Source organism: Orcinus orca, chromosome 15, assembly GCF_937001465.1.
Source record: "Orcinus orca chromosome 15, mOrcOrc1.1, whole genome shotgun sequence".
NCBI classification, from domain to species: domain Eukaryota; kingdom Metazoa; phylum Chordata; class Mammalia; order Artiodactyla; family Delphinidae; genus Orcinus; species Orcinus orca.
Window position 1 is genome coordinate 49,750,678 of NC_064573.1, and position 11,999 is coordinate 49,762,676.

General features: G+C 39.8%; 1 protein-coding gene across 7 annotated transcripts in view; it reads left to right on the forward strand.

Annotated features, from left to right (window-relative positions):
* The window catches only part of ANKRD29 (ankyrin repeat domain 29), a 44,368-nt gene extending 39,713 nt beyond the window's left edge, over nt 1–4,655 (forward strand). For all 7 annotated transcript variants that reach the window (XM_004273752.3, XM_049698135.1, XM_049698134.1 and 4 more), the window contains one exon: nt 2,447–4,655. In XM_004273752.3, coding sequence (XP_004273800.1) covers nt 2,447–2,530 — 84 coding nt within the window. In that variant the 3' untranslated portion in view covers nt 2,531–4,655. The remainder of the gene's footprint in view (nt 1–2,446) is intronic.
* The last annotated feature ends 7,344 nt before the right edge of the window (nt 4,656–11,999 follow it).

Here is an 11,999-nt window from a genome sequence, read left to right on the forward strand (position 1 = left end):
CACCAGCATCAAGGGTCCTTTGGGTAGGCAGGAGTGCAGCTGCAGGACATGCTGCACAGCAGACCACTGTGGCAAACTCATCATTCCCAGCAAGTGAGGTCCCAACCAGTAGGTGGGGGTCAGAGGGCAGGATCCAGCCTAGAAGGTAGGTATTGCAGGAGCTTCACCTAAGATCAGGGTTTCAGATAGAGCAGCCGGGGTTCCAGGTTTAACTGCAGGGGAAAAAAACAACTACATCCAAGTTCTCTCCCTGATGTGGTTGCCTTTCTACCCTTTAATTGCCTCTCCCCTGAATTCCCAAGAACATCCTTTTATTCATCTGTAACAACTGTTCTCAAAGTGTGTTCCGTGGACCCTTGGGGTGTCCTCAAAACCCTTTCAAGGGTTCTAATAGGTCGAAACAATATTCTTTATAATACAGAGACACTATTTGCCCTTTTTCGCTGTGCCGACATTTGCCGTAATGGTACAAAGGCAATGACGGATGAAACTGTTGGCACCTTAACACGCATCAAAGCAGGGTCACAAACTGTAGTGGCAAATGATTGTACAAACCTCTAAGTTATTTTACACGTTGTAGATTATTTTATAAAAATACCAGTTTTACCTAAGAATATCTTTGATGAAGCAGCAAACAATTTTAATTTTATGAAACCTTGACCCTTGCTGTATGTCTTTTTACTATGTAACAAAATTCGAAGTTTGCACCAAGCACTTCTGCTGTAGGCTGAAGCACATGGTAGTCTCAGGAAAAGCACTTGTGCAATTGTTTGAGTTACAAAGGGAGCCAGCCACTTTTGGGGGGGAGCTCCACTTTTACTTGAAAGAACGGACTTGTATCCATCACATGAGCCTGACAGCTTCCCGATACCTGTAGCTTTTCTGATGAATCAGTGATAATATTAATGAATGATGTGAGCTTTGAGGATTGTATAATAAAATGTGTCAACATTTGGAAGATCTGCATAACTCAGTGAGCTACTATTTTCTAAATGGCCGGTACATGATGTTACAAACATGCATAGGTAAAAAAATCCACCTGCAGATAGATAGACCTATGGATTTTAATGCAACAGAGTAGAAAAATTCATTGATGTGGTTTCAAATTCCACATGGCAATTTAGCTTTAAGATAATTGATTGGATACAGAAGCAGATATAAGAATCCAATTGTCTTCTTTTAAGCTATACAGTAAAGAAATATGCAAAACTGTTAACAGTGCTACACTTTTAACTTTTCTGTTTTTGAAAATTTAGTTCTTTTTCATAAATATGTTATTTATGTTAACCTGTAATGGGTTTATTATTTTTAATGAATTAATAAATATACTTAAATTTTTTTCAGTTTCGATTAGTTAAAAACAAAAGCTCTTTGGGGTCCTCAATAATTTTTAAGAGTGTACAGAAGTCTTGAGACTAAAAAGTTTGGGAACCATTGCCCTATAATGTCTATTTCTTAAGATAGGGACTCACTCACAAAGTAAACACTTACAGAATGTGTCTCAGCAGCACTGTGAAAAGAAAGGACATAGAGTGAGGCTGGATCAGGTGGGGTGTCGGGCCACTGAAGCTGTTCTTCCCCGTGTGTCTTATGCTCTGGGTGTTTCCTAACTCTGCCTTCTCATCAAAAGATGGGTCTCAAGTCCCTAGCAGACAGACTGCCTTATATAATAAACTAATAAGTTATCAAATCGATTTATTTACAACATACTAGATAAGCTAGGCATTGTGCTGGAAACGAGGATGCAGTGATTAATAAGATATGGACCCTGGCCTCCTGGAGATTATAGCCTAGTAAGGGATATGGCTAGATAGAAAAAATAACTCTAAAAGACAAATATCATATGATATCATTTATAGGTCAAATCTGAAATATGATACAAATGCACTTACTAATAAAACAGAAACAGACTCACAGACATAGAAAACAAACTTATGGTTACTAAAGGGGAAAGGGAGGGAAGGATAAATTAGGAGTTTGGGATTAGCAGATATAAACTACCATATATAAAATAAATAAACAATAAGAGCCTACTGTATAGCACGGGGGACCATATTCAATATCTTGTAATAAACCATAATGGAAAAGAACATGAAAAGGAATATATGTATATGTGTTTGTGTGTGTGTGTGTGTGTGTGTGTGTGTGTGTGTGTGTGTATCTGAATCACTGTGCTGTACCCCCGAAACTAACACAACATTGTAAATCAACTATACTGCAAAAAATTTTAAAAAGAAAAATAGCTAACAATGAGATAAGAAAGTAACCAGTGATATTTATATTTAAATACATTTAAAGAAAACCTTTAATGCCTTATACAAAAGACTGAGTCCAGTGGGGTTTTTCATCAGTGGAGGAGCAAGTGTGGGTCAGGAGCCCCTCTTTGGAGTCCCTGAAACCACACCAACTGTGGGAATTCACTCACGCCTATCTTATCTTCTTTCAGGCCAATGAACTTCCGGCAGAACTAACCAAAAATGAACGTATATTGCATCTCCTCCGAAGTAAAGAAGGACACAGGAAGAGCTAACTTAGTTTCATATTCGACTGAAAGATAGAAACCTTAATCATATTGTCCAAAAAGAAATTGCTTTTCAAATAGTGTTGGAAATTCCTAGAAGAAAGAAAACGCCCAGAATGCCCACGCTGGGTCCCTGACCAAGAAGAGCTGTGCTTTGTGCCCTGAGTCAAAAGCAGAGCAGCTCAGGGACCCCTTCCTCTCATGTAGTGGGCTTCTCACACTGGCCTGTAGCCCCACTCCAGGGGGCCTGGCATGTTCGTGGAGTCCACAGAAACTCGTTTTAAACTACATCAACTTGGGTCTTTCAGTTAAACTCTAAGATAGAGTTAAACCCTCTGTCTTAAAAATAGAAACAGAAAGGAAGCAGAAAGCTTTGTTCCTTTAAAAAGACTGAAAGTCTGACCTTCAGTGAATTGGTGCACTTTTGCTTTTGTGTTAAATGTATGTGTGCTCAAAGATATGGCTCCATCGTACTTTACATATATTTGTATGTCATTCCAGTGTAAAATGTTCTCCTCTATGAATCAATAATGTATAAAGTTACATTATTGAAAAGCCACTTCTGACATTCCACCATGTGCTTTTCAAAGATGGACTGTTGAACTATAAAAAAAAGAAAAATTGTTCATTTTTACCTGGAGTCAATGTTGTAGGTATGATAGGATACAAGTGGCAAATTTGGAAATTCAGAAAATTACAAACCACAAGAAATGTAGGCTTGTCTCTTTGAACCATTACTTTGGGTCTATTGCTGGGAATCTATTTCCTGTGCCGTAACTAAGTAGACTTAATATGCTGTGGAATCTTGAGCTTCCAACACCAATTGCTTGATACAATGACTTCGGAGTCCTTGGATAAAATGTGATATAATATGTTGTTATTACTATTGCAGAAGTATAAGTAATAAAAGACTGTTACTAGTATTTAATAAGTGTTCATCTGTGCGTGTTTTTGGGTTGATTGATTCCAAGAAAGAAACCTGGGTTTTGTTGAATTATTCCTTTGAAGGGGGTCAAAATTTATACTCGATGCACTTTATGATCAATGGTGTCTAAATGCCTCAGTCAGTGCCTAACTGCGCACACAAAAATTAAACCTTCTTTCTATAATCTACCATAATAAACACTGGTGGCATTTTTTATTTAAACACATCTTTAGTTTTCTTGTTCATGTTCTGCTCTGGTTTCCAGCCAATGTTCTATGTTAAGATGGAGGGAAATGTTCTAAACCGTATATATATATATATTTTTTTTAACCAACTTGCAGTGGTGGTACTAAAAGTATTATCTTTATGTCAGTAAATGAGTTATAATTTTGAAATTAGAAGATATTCTCTTAAAGTTTGTTATGATCAGTAAAACAATCAATCAACAAAGATCAGCTTATTTTAATCCATGTCACAAGCAAAGCCAGGGATGAGCAACCCACAGGGCCCCCAGAGAGGGGGCCGACCACCCAGGCAACAAGCCTGCAATCTAATTTCTGGATTAAAATATTAGAAAGCTGTCTGTATTGCTAAGACATCCAGATATAAACATTTTAGTAGTTAAAAAGCAGTGCCCATCTCCACGCTGGCTTTCTTTTATTCAACAAAGTTGTACAAATACATCTTCTTTTATGGGAATTTCATAAAGCTATATTCATTTTGAAGAGGAAGATAATGTGGCCTGAAGTGCTTTCTTTTTTTCCCCCAACCAAAAAAAAAAAAAAAAGGTTGCTCATCACTGATATAAATCAAAACAGTATAATGGGTGCTGATAACAAAGTTCCAAAAGACAAAATGGGATGAAATGACAAACTTAATGTTGACAAACTTAATGTTTTTCACGAGAGCATGTTGTCCTGGGCCTATTTGTTAGATCCTTTAAAATGGATAATGTTCTTGACCAATATTAGGGGCATAAAGAATGAATTCAGTAGCTTTAACAATATTGAAAGGAGGCCTTCTTAACTGTAGGTAAGAGGTCTCTAGCTTAGAAGGATCACATTTAGTCTAAATGAGTCTAAATATTATCCATAGCAGGGAAGAAGATTGTATTAATCCCTCACCAAAGACTGAACAAAAGTTCTGTTATTTAAAATTAAATTGCATTTTTAACTTTTTTTAATAAAGTTAAATTGCATTTATTTTGCACACAGGTAGATGATTCTTACTTTATGTTAATCTAATTCACAATTCAGTGCTCTGCATCTTAAAACTTAGAAGTAGCAATTCCTATGCAAATCGTTTGCTTAATTGAATCCCCAAAGTTTTTCATTACATTCATTTGTTTGATGACAAATTCCATGTTATAATTCAAAATAAAGTTAACGTACTACCCAATCTGCCTTTGCTGATTTTTCCTGTTTGTTCGTTTGGTTTTTTTTTTCCTTTTTTTTCCTTTTCCCTGTTTGTTTCTAATCAGAAGTTCTTTCAGTGTGATTTTTAATAGTATGGAATTTTAGAGTGAATAATTCCGCTCTGTTGATAAATATATTGATATTTGGAAACTGAAAAGGATTAAGCTTTATGGACCTATGATTCCATTACTTCTACCATGGAGAACTTTTGTCATGATCCCAAAAGGTTTTTTATTCAAACAAAAATTCCTGGGATAGTCATGAAAGGTACTGAAAGGTACCTGAAGGTACTGAAAGGTACTGAAAATGAAACTCTAAGCTGTACATCGTGACGATTTGATATTTGTAGACGCTGTGAAAGTATTCCCCCAGCTAGGTAATTAACACATCCATCACCTCACATATTGATCTTTATGTGTGTGTGTGTGAGAACGTCTTAATTTCCATTTGTATTATCTATGATGCTCCTGGCTCTTCAGCCCTTTGCATTGGCTCTTTCTTCTGCAATAGTTGAGGATTTTTGCACAACTTCATATTTAGGAAACAAGTATTTGCAACGGTAACATTAGGAATCTGGAGCACTCCATGGCCGTTCTGGGATCCTCCCCTGTTCCATCCACCCTCTGCAACTGAAACCGCACAACGCAGATGGGACTCAAACCCAGCCAAAACCCAGATTGGGACTTGAATCCTGTCGTTTAATTAAGATTGCACACGTGGTCTAATGATCACGTGGACTTAATGAAGCTCAGGTTCTTTATGTCTCAGCACAGAAGGAATTCAGGGAGAGGCAAAGTGGTAGGTAAGAAGTGGATTTATTTAGAGAGATACACATTCCATAGACAGAATGCGGTCTGTCTCAAAAGGCAAGAGCAGCCCTGGGAGAAACGCATGCCACATACAGAGTGTGGGCCATCTCAGAAGACAAGAGGCCCCGAAATATGGGGTGGTTAGTTTTTATGTGTTGGGTAATTTCACAGGCTGAGGAGTGGGAGGATTATTTCAACTATTTGGGGGAAGGGGCGGGGATTTCCAGGAATTGGGCCACGGACCACTCTTTGGCCTTTTATCGGAAGCCTCAGAACTGTCAGGGTGCCTGTCAGTATGTCATTTAACGTGCTGATGTATTACAATGAGCGTATGACGAGGTTCAGCTCGAATCTTCCACTATCTTGGACCGAATCGGTTCTAACCAGTTTTTGTCGTATTCTCAACAGCTATGTTACTCTTTTATTTTATTTTGTTTTATTTTAAGAGAGCTTGGGAATAAACTATTTTATTTTACTTATTTATTTATTTATTCTTTTTTTTTTTTGACCGTGCCCCGCGGCATGTGCACTGGAAGTGCAGAGTCCCAGCCGCTGGACCGCTAGGAAAGTCCCCTTAAATGTTGTGCCCTGCCCCCTCTCTCCTCTTTCACAACCACAGAAGAGTTATGTCTCATCATTACCCCACACTGGGGCACCTACTCAGAGGAAAAGAGAACCCCGCAAATGCCAGGCTACTTGGAAACTGACGGCGATGCCTGCATTTCGGGGTGCGCCTGCGCTTCAGATTACAGGAGTGAGAAGCTGAGGTCCTAATTTCATCATGAAGTGGTTTTGGTGCTGGGACTGGCTGAGCCTCACAAGTGGAGTCTACAGATTATTAGTACTAACAATAGAAAGAGCAGCTAATATTTGTTAAAGGATTGTTATGCGCTCAGCACTTTACATAGATAATCTCATGAAGTTTATATGCATTTTCTTATTTACCCCTGACAACAACCCTATGGAACAGGCACTATTATCATCATCATCTTGCAGCTAAGAAAACGGGCTTTGAGAGTGTTTTATTTGTTTATTTTAAGATTTGTTTATTGTAAGATTTATTTTATTTACTTTGGCTGCACCGGGTCTTAGTTGAGGCATGCAGGCTTCTTAGTTGCAGCATGCATGCAAGATCTATTTCCCCGACCAGGTATCGAACCCAGGCCCCCTGCATTGGGAGCAAGGAGTCTTATCCACTGGACCACCAGGGAAGTCCCAAGAGTGCTTTTAAAAAGAAACAACAGGACCCAAATGGAGTCAGTTGCCCCCAGAACAGCAAACCTAGGTTTAATTTCAATTTCAGCTACTCCTAGGAGTGTGAACTTTAAGCCCTCAATCTGGAATTACCACATCAGCACCTGTGAGGTAAACTGCATGATAGATCCCTGCCCTTCCCCCAAAGGAAGGTGACTTTGCCTGAAATACTGTAACCTTTTTTCTTTTTTGTGACCTCCTTGTCCCACCCCCTTTCTACCTTTGAAAACCTTCCATTTTGTACAGCTCCTAAAGCTCCTTTCTACTTGCTAGGTGGGATGTTGCCCAATTCATGAATCCTTGATTTTTTTTTTTTTTTTTTTTGGCTGCCCTGCATGGCTTGAGGGATCTTAGTAAACCAACCAGGGATGGAACCCATGCCCCCTGCAGTGGAAGCGCAGAGTCCTAATCACTGGACCACCAGGGAATTCCCATGAATCCTTGAATAAAGCCAAATAGGTCTTCAAATGTACTCAGTTGAATTCTTTTTTTTAACAAGAAATAACCTCCCAATGCTATGAGGCCAATGCTAAACCCTCTGATCTTTGGGTTTTGCTTTTTTTAGTGGGGGAAAGGGGAGAGAATGGTGCCCAGATGGAGTCACGGTTATGGCATCAAAGCAGTGAGGGTGGAGAATATGGGACTTTTTTTGTTTTTAATATTTAGAGGTAGAGCTAATGATAATTAGGTGATTAATTGAAAAGAGAGGGTGAGGAAAAGAAAGAAGAGTTAGAAATTATACTAAGGTGTGTCAGGGGACCCTAAGACCACTCCCAGGTTTGGTGATTTGCTAGGAAGTCTCAAGAGGCTCATTGTATGGTCATATTCATGGCTAAGATTACAGCGAAATTGATAAATAGCAAAATTAGAAAAGGGAAAGGGAAATGAAATGGAGATATAGAGGAAACCAGGTTAAATCTTCCAAGAGTCCTCTCCTCTAGGAAAGTCTTGTGACAACATTATGAAGTGTTATCTGCTGGGGAAGCTCATTAGAGACTCACTCGGGCTTTTAACTGGGAGCTAGTCACATAGGCACCCTCTGCCTTAGCATTTACCAGAATTCCAGAAGGAAATCAGGCATTTAGCATAAACCACATTGTCTGTGTAGACAGCAGAGGCACCGTGAGCCATTATCGCTTAGGGAAAGTTTTCTATCAGTGCAGGGAACGATTTGCCAGTCAAGAGTCCAGATGCCAGCCAGCAGCCAACCTTGTAAGCAAGACTTTCTATAGACAGCAGTCTCAGGTCTGCTGTGCTAAGTCTTTCCCACATACGAGGTTTACATGGAGGATGGTGAAATTTTCTCTAGGAAATAAAGAACAGCAGGGTTGGGGTGGGGACAGAGAGAGAGGGAGTTTGGACACGTTCAATTTGAAGAATGTGTGAAATAGACTCCAGAAGGCAGTTGGAAATAGCAGCTTAATGTTTAGGACAAGACTCTTCCTGATCTGGGCATCATCTACGTAGAAGTGATGGTCGAAGTCATGGGACAAATGAGGTCCCCCAGAAAGACTCTGGTGAGAGGAAATAGCTGAGAAGGAAATTGGAAGGAAGAAGGGAATCAGCAAAGGAGAAGAGATGAAATGGACAGGAGTGGGAAGTGAAATGTGGATCAAGGGAGGAGAAAGTCTCAAGAAGAGGAGAGCAGGCAACAAACGCCATGAAGAAGTGTGGCCATGAAACACTAGGGCTGGCAAATTCCAGACCTCCTTTGCTGCACAGCCTTGCCCTTGGTGAGCTTGTTCAGTCGTCAAAGAACTCTGGCCCTGTGTTGGAGAGGAAAAGCACGGGGTCTGGTCAGGACCTGCCGCTAATGATAAATTAAATGGTTGACTTGAAATGATTCTAGTTCTGTTGGTAGAATTGTTTTTTGAAACCACCCCTAACACTTTCTAGGAATTGTTGGCAGCCATCAGAATGTACTACCTCTGCTTGTCACCAACAAGGAACTTTGTACGGGATCTGTGTGGTGCCTGAGAGTTAATGTTTTACTACCTTCTTGGTAAAGTGCAAGATAATACACTTATCTATGCTGGTCAGTTGGTCTTAATTAGTGAGTTCTATCTCACTGTGAGAAGGTGCTAAAAAATGAGCATGTAGAACCATGCTGAGACACAGCTATGTACAGACTCACACTGTGTGATGATGATTCGTGCCATTTTCCCTCATCAGCTCACACCCATGTACTTACATGTGCTTCAAAATACAGAGAAAATCAAAAAACAAAATCAAAACGAAATAAGACAAAAAATATGTTCTATGCTCTCTGGGCAAATTTAGAATAATTTATTTCACATTCCTCTGACTGAGAGACTGGCCTGTCTCTTTACTCTGTTTAACTTACCAAACACAATGAGAGAAGCCAGTAATACCAACTGAGGTGTTTTCTCCAAGCTCTCTGACTGTACTTAGTCCTCAGTTAAATAATTTATGCATTAATGGGCCTGGAAAGTCTTAGAATCTTTTCCTGGTGACTTACCCTTATTTTTGGGCAATATTTTAAGATAATTTTAAAATATAAGTGAAGTCAAATTTTAACAATTAAAGGAAGTTAAAGATCTTCAGGCTTTTTTTTTTTTTTTTTGACCACGCCTTGAGGTTTGCAGGATCTTAGCTCCCCAACCAGGCAGTGAAATCGCCGAATCCTAATCACTGGACGGCCAGGGAATTCCCAAGATCTTCAGTTTTTATCAGATGCCTTGTCAGCTTTATCTCTGGCAACAGAAAGAATGACTTCTCCCATCGCTGGTCTCTTCTTCTCTCTCTCACTAGAATTTAACCCTCTAATTTTTAGGAAATGCTGTTATTGTTCCTATTTCTCACAGTTGAACTTTAAAGAATAGCCTTAGAAAAGTCTTCCGTTTACAAGTTAGACTCCCTATTTTAGGAAAGATAAGACCAAAAGCCACCCCAGATGAGGGAGACTGTATTATGTGACTGAATCCTCCAGATCAGGGAATGCCAAGTGAAAACCACTGACAGCCATGTTTCAAGGTATCCCCGTGCTAATAGCATCCTACGCGAGTGTAAGCTACACCGCAACCCATGACTGGATTAATCACCAGTTCAAGTATCCTTAGTATGGTGAATAATACTTTACCATAAGTCTGACCAAAAATAACCCATTCCTGAACCCTCATAAACCACTGACACTGAAGTCATGAGTTGTGTCTGTAAGCTATTTTAAATGAAGATGTCTGTAAAATTTGGCTTGCTTAAGTATGGAGTTTTAAAACTCTATTGCAGAACCCAAAAGAACTGAGGGCTTATTTCAAAGAAATGACCTGTACAAGAATGTTCATAGCAACTCTATCATAGCCCAAACTGGAAACAATCCAAATGTCTGCCATGGTATTTTTATACGATGGACTGTTACTGAGCAATAAAAAAAGATGAACTATTGCTATAAGTGATGTGGATGAATCTCACAGACATAGTGAAAGAAACCAGACACAAAAGAATATGACTCCATGTGCATGAAGTTCAGAGACAGTAAAAGCAATTTATGATGATAGAAGTCAGAATCGTGGCTATCTTTTGGTTGGAGGAGGGGATGATATTGACTGGGAAAAGGCATGAGGGTCCTGAAAATGTTCTATAGGCTTCCTCTGGTTGATGGCTACATGGATCTGAGGTAACTAGCCTCCAAGAAGGTCCCCAATGCTCCCCTCCTCTGGAATTCTTGTCCCTGTATAGTCCCCCTCCTACATTGTATCAGGACTGTTCGGTGTGATCAGCAGAATATGGCAAAAGTGATGGCATGCCACTGACTTGAGGCTCTGCCTTGCTCTCTCTTGGATCACTCACTCTGGAGGAAGCCAGCTGCAAGTCTTGAGAACACACAACAGCCCTGTGGAGAAGCCCACACGGAGAGGAACTGAGGCCTCCTGCCAGCAGCATCTTGCAAGCAAATATTCCAGCTCCAGTCAAGCATTCAGATGATGTAGCCCAGCTGACATCTTGACCACAACCTCACAAGCCAAAACCACCCAGAACCACACTAATCCCTGGCTGACAGAAACTCTGATATAGTAAATGTTTCTTCTTGTAATCTACTACATTTTGGGATAATTGGTTATCAAGTAATAGATAATATAAGTATATTATATGTAAGAACTCATTGAACTGTACAGGCAAGTTTTATATACTTTATATATGGGTTATATATTAAGAAAAAAGAAAAAAGTCTATTACCAAAAAGAGGCTGTCAAAAACACTCAACCTGAAACTCCCTAGATGTTTGGCAGAAGTATTAACTCAAGGTCTCCTATATTTCACCAAAATGTGTTCGCAGTGTGTAGTCGGACGGAGGGAGACAGGTGTGAGCTGGTCACCTTCTCCTGTTCCCTGTGTTGAACTGGTCATCCTCCGACTGTCTACAGGTGGTGCTTTTAGAGTCAGCTCTAGCTGCTCTTCCTGGACCTTTTTGGGGGCTGTCTGTTAGCAAAATTTACAATGTCTACAAAAGTGGGGCCGACTTCTCCATTAAGCCCAGTAGGCCTAGTGCCTAGGGCCCCCGACACTTTCAAGGTCTCATAAAATGTTTTAACATCAATTTATTTTAAAATCAGAAGAAAAATATAAAAATATAATAATAATAAATATATAATAATGAAATCAGCTTGGATTATATCCATCTTCATACCAAATGCAGTGTAAAATATAATTTTAAGTGTTTTTTTTTAAGGAGGGAGGGGCCCCCAAAGGCAAAGGCACTTAGAGCCAACAAAAGTCATAGCTCAGCCCTGAGCACGAGGAGGTGTGCTATGGACTGAACAGTGTCCTCCCCCAAATTTATATGTCCCCCTAACCCCCAAAGTAACTATTTAGAGACAGGGTTTTAGGAGGTACTGAAGGTCAAATAAGGTCATAAGGGTGTGACTTTAACCCAATAGGATTCCTTGACTTTCTACAAAGAGGAAGAGAGAGATTTCTCTCTCCACATACGTTCACCAAGGAAAGACCATGTGATTACACAATGAGGAAGCCAGCCATCTGCAAGCCAGCAAGCGGGGGCTTACCAGAAATAGAACTCACTGGCAGCTTGATCTTAGACTTCTCTGTCTCCATAACCG